This window comes from Felis catus, chromosome C2 (genome assembly GCF_018350175.1).
Source record: "Felis catus isolate Fca126 chromosome C2, F.catus_Fca126_mat1.0, whole genome shotgun sequence".
Taxonomy (NCBI): Eukaryota; Metazoa; Chordata; class Mammalia; order Carnivora; family Felidae; genus Felis; species Felis catus.
In genome coordinates this window covers 14,431,082-14,432,868 of record NC_058376.1, presented here as the reverse complement: position 1 = coordinate 14,432,868, position 1,787 = coordinate 14,431,082, and the positions used below count along the sequence as shown (strand labels likewise).

The window sequence follows — 1,787 nt, the reverse complement described above, 5'->3', positions numbered from 1 at the left end:
AAGTAACGACAGAATTCTAAAAATCAACATTTTAGAACCTTGTCAATGACTCACCTCGATAAAAATTCTTTCAAATATTTTAACCTAAATAAATAAAAGGTGAGCAAGGGTCTTAAAAAGAGAATAAGAAAAACACATCAAAGGCACAGGATTTGATTGCAGGGAAGCTGACTCAACAGCAAAGTCATCCTGCTCACACAAGGGCCTCACCTTGTCTAATGAGGCAAGGACTCAGGAAGTGTAGTAATGTAAATTAGTAGGAAATATGTGATCAACAAGTCCCGCCCACTGAAGATACGTATAAAAAGGACCTGTGCAGACAGTGATGTTCAAACTGACAGAAACGGATTCCCTGCTCCAACAATATCCTCCACTCCTGAAACCATGTCCTACTACGGCAACTACTATGGAGGTCTAGGTTATGGCTATGGTGGCCTGGGCTGTGGCTATGGCGGCTATGGCTATGGCGGCTGTGGCTATGGTGGCTGTGGCTATGGCGGCTATGGATGTGGCTTCGGTGGCCTGGGCTGTGGCTATGGTGGCTATGGATGTGGCTACAATGGCGTGGGCTATGCCTGTGGAGGCTTCGGGTATGGCTCCAACCGCCCATCTTGCTGCAGAAGATGTTTCTACTGAGAAGCTTCCAGAGAAACTCCACTTTTTATTTTCCTCCAGCTTCCTGAATCTGCCTCCATGATTCTTCCTATGAATAATTCCATTTTCTCCTCTGAATGTCAACATCATCCTAAGACATCTAAAAAGACAAAATAAAATAGGTTGGATTCTGCAAAACTTATCTGAACTCATTGAAATCACATGGAATGTTTCGTAGTTTTTAAAAGCTTTTCCTTTGATATTGTATTGCCGATCAAATTTCCCTCATTTTTGATCAACAATGATATGTGAGAAAAGTATATAGTAATTTTAATAAACATTTATCTCATCGAAAATACTTGTTGCATTTATGTGTGTGTGTGTTGAAATAATTCGATTTAATATTGCTTTGGGAGGATTAATGTTTTCAACTGGCTTTGCAACTTGCTACATCTTAATGCTATAAATGGGGGGGGGGAAGGTCATATGAGAAGTCATAATCACTATTATAGAAGTGATATAATCCATTTCCTTAAAAGTGACTGGCATATAGGGAATGCTCAATAAATATTCCCTAAGTGATGGAATATCACTGGCTTTAAGGATGGGACATAGCAAACCATGTCATTTCTAACAAATTCTATTAAGTTTTGATTGGCAATGTGAGAGAAATTGGAGCTACGCCCATGTATACACATGCCCATTACCAGGCTCTTATTGTCCAGATGATGACATTGTGTATGATGGGAATGCCTTAGGGAATCTGCATGCAGCAGCTGAGAACCACAGGAACTCGAGCAGCCATGTTCTTGTGCCCAATCCTCCTAGAGCTCTGATAGACATGATGTACTATTGATCATTTTGTTCGGCCAAGATACTGCCAAGCTGAATTATCTTTAAATAAAATAGATTGCTATTCCACTTATTGGACTCATTTCTTGTGTTTCCTCACCCAGCTTTTCCTATTCATGTCAGAAATGCCAACCTCATTCCTGACTATTGGGGAAAAAATAATTCACATTCAGCATGCCCATTTCGATCAGCCAAAATCAATGGGATGACTTATAATTTACAGAAAAGTTTTACTTTTATGTTGTATTAGCATCATGCTTCTTCACATCATTCATGGGAGAGATCAAGTTCACGTTTAATAATGACCTATGGCTGTAAATATTGCTGCATTGCATTTACAT

The 1,787-nt window shown here is 39.6% G+C and overlaps 1 protein-coding gene across 1 annotated transcript; it reads left to right on the top strand.

Annotated features, from left to right (window-relative positions):
- The first annotated feature begins 324 nt into the window (after positions 1 to 324).
- On the top strand, positions 325 to 952 carry LOC109491684 (keratin-associated protein 6-5-like). Its single transcript, XM_019811144.3, has one exon. The coding sequence runs from the start codon at positions 385 to 387 to the stop codon at positions 634 to 636; it is 252 nt and encodes an 83-aa protein (XP_019666703.1). The 5' UTR covers positions 325 to 384; the 3' UTR covers positions 637 to 952.
- Positions 953 to 1,787: the final 835 nt, after the last annotated feature.

Excerpts from the sequence above, each read along its gene's own strand:
- LOC109491684 (XM_019811144.3), top strand. The coding sequence starts at position 385 with ATGTCCTACTACGGCAACTACTATGGAGGTCTAGGTTATGGCTATGGT.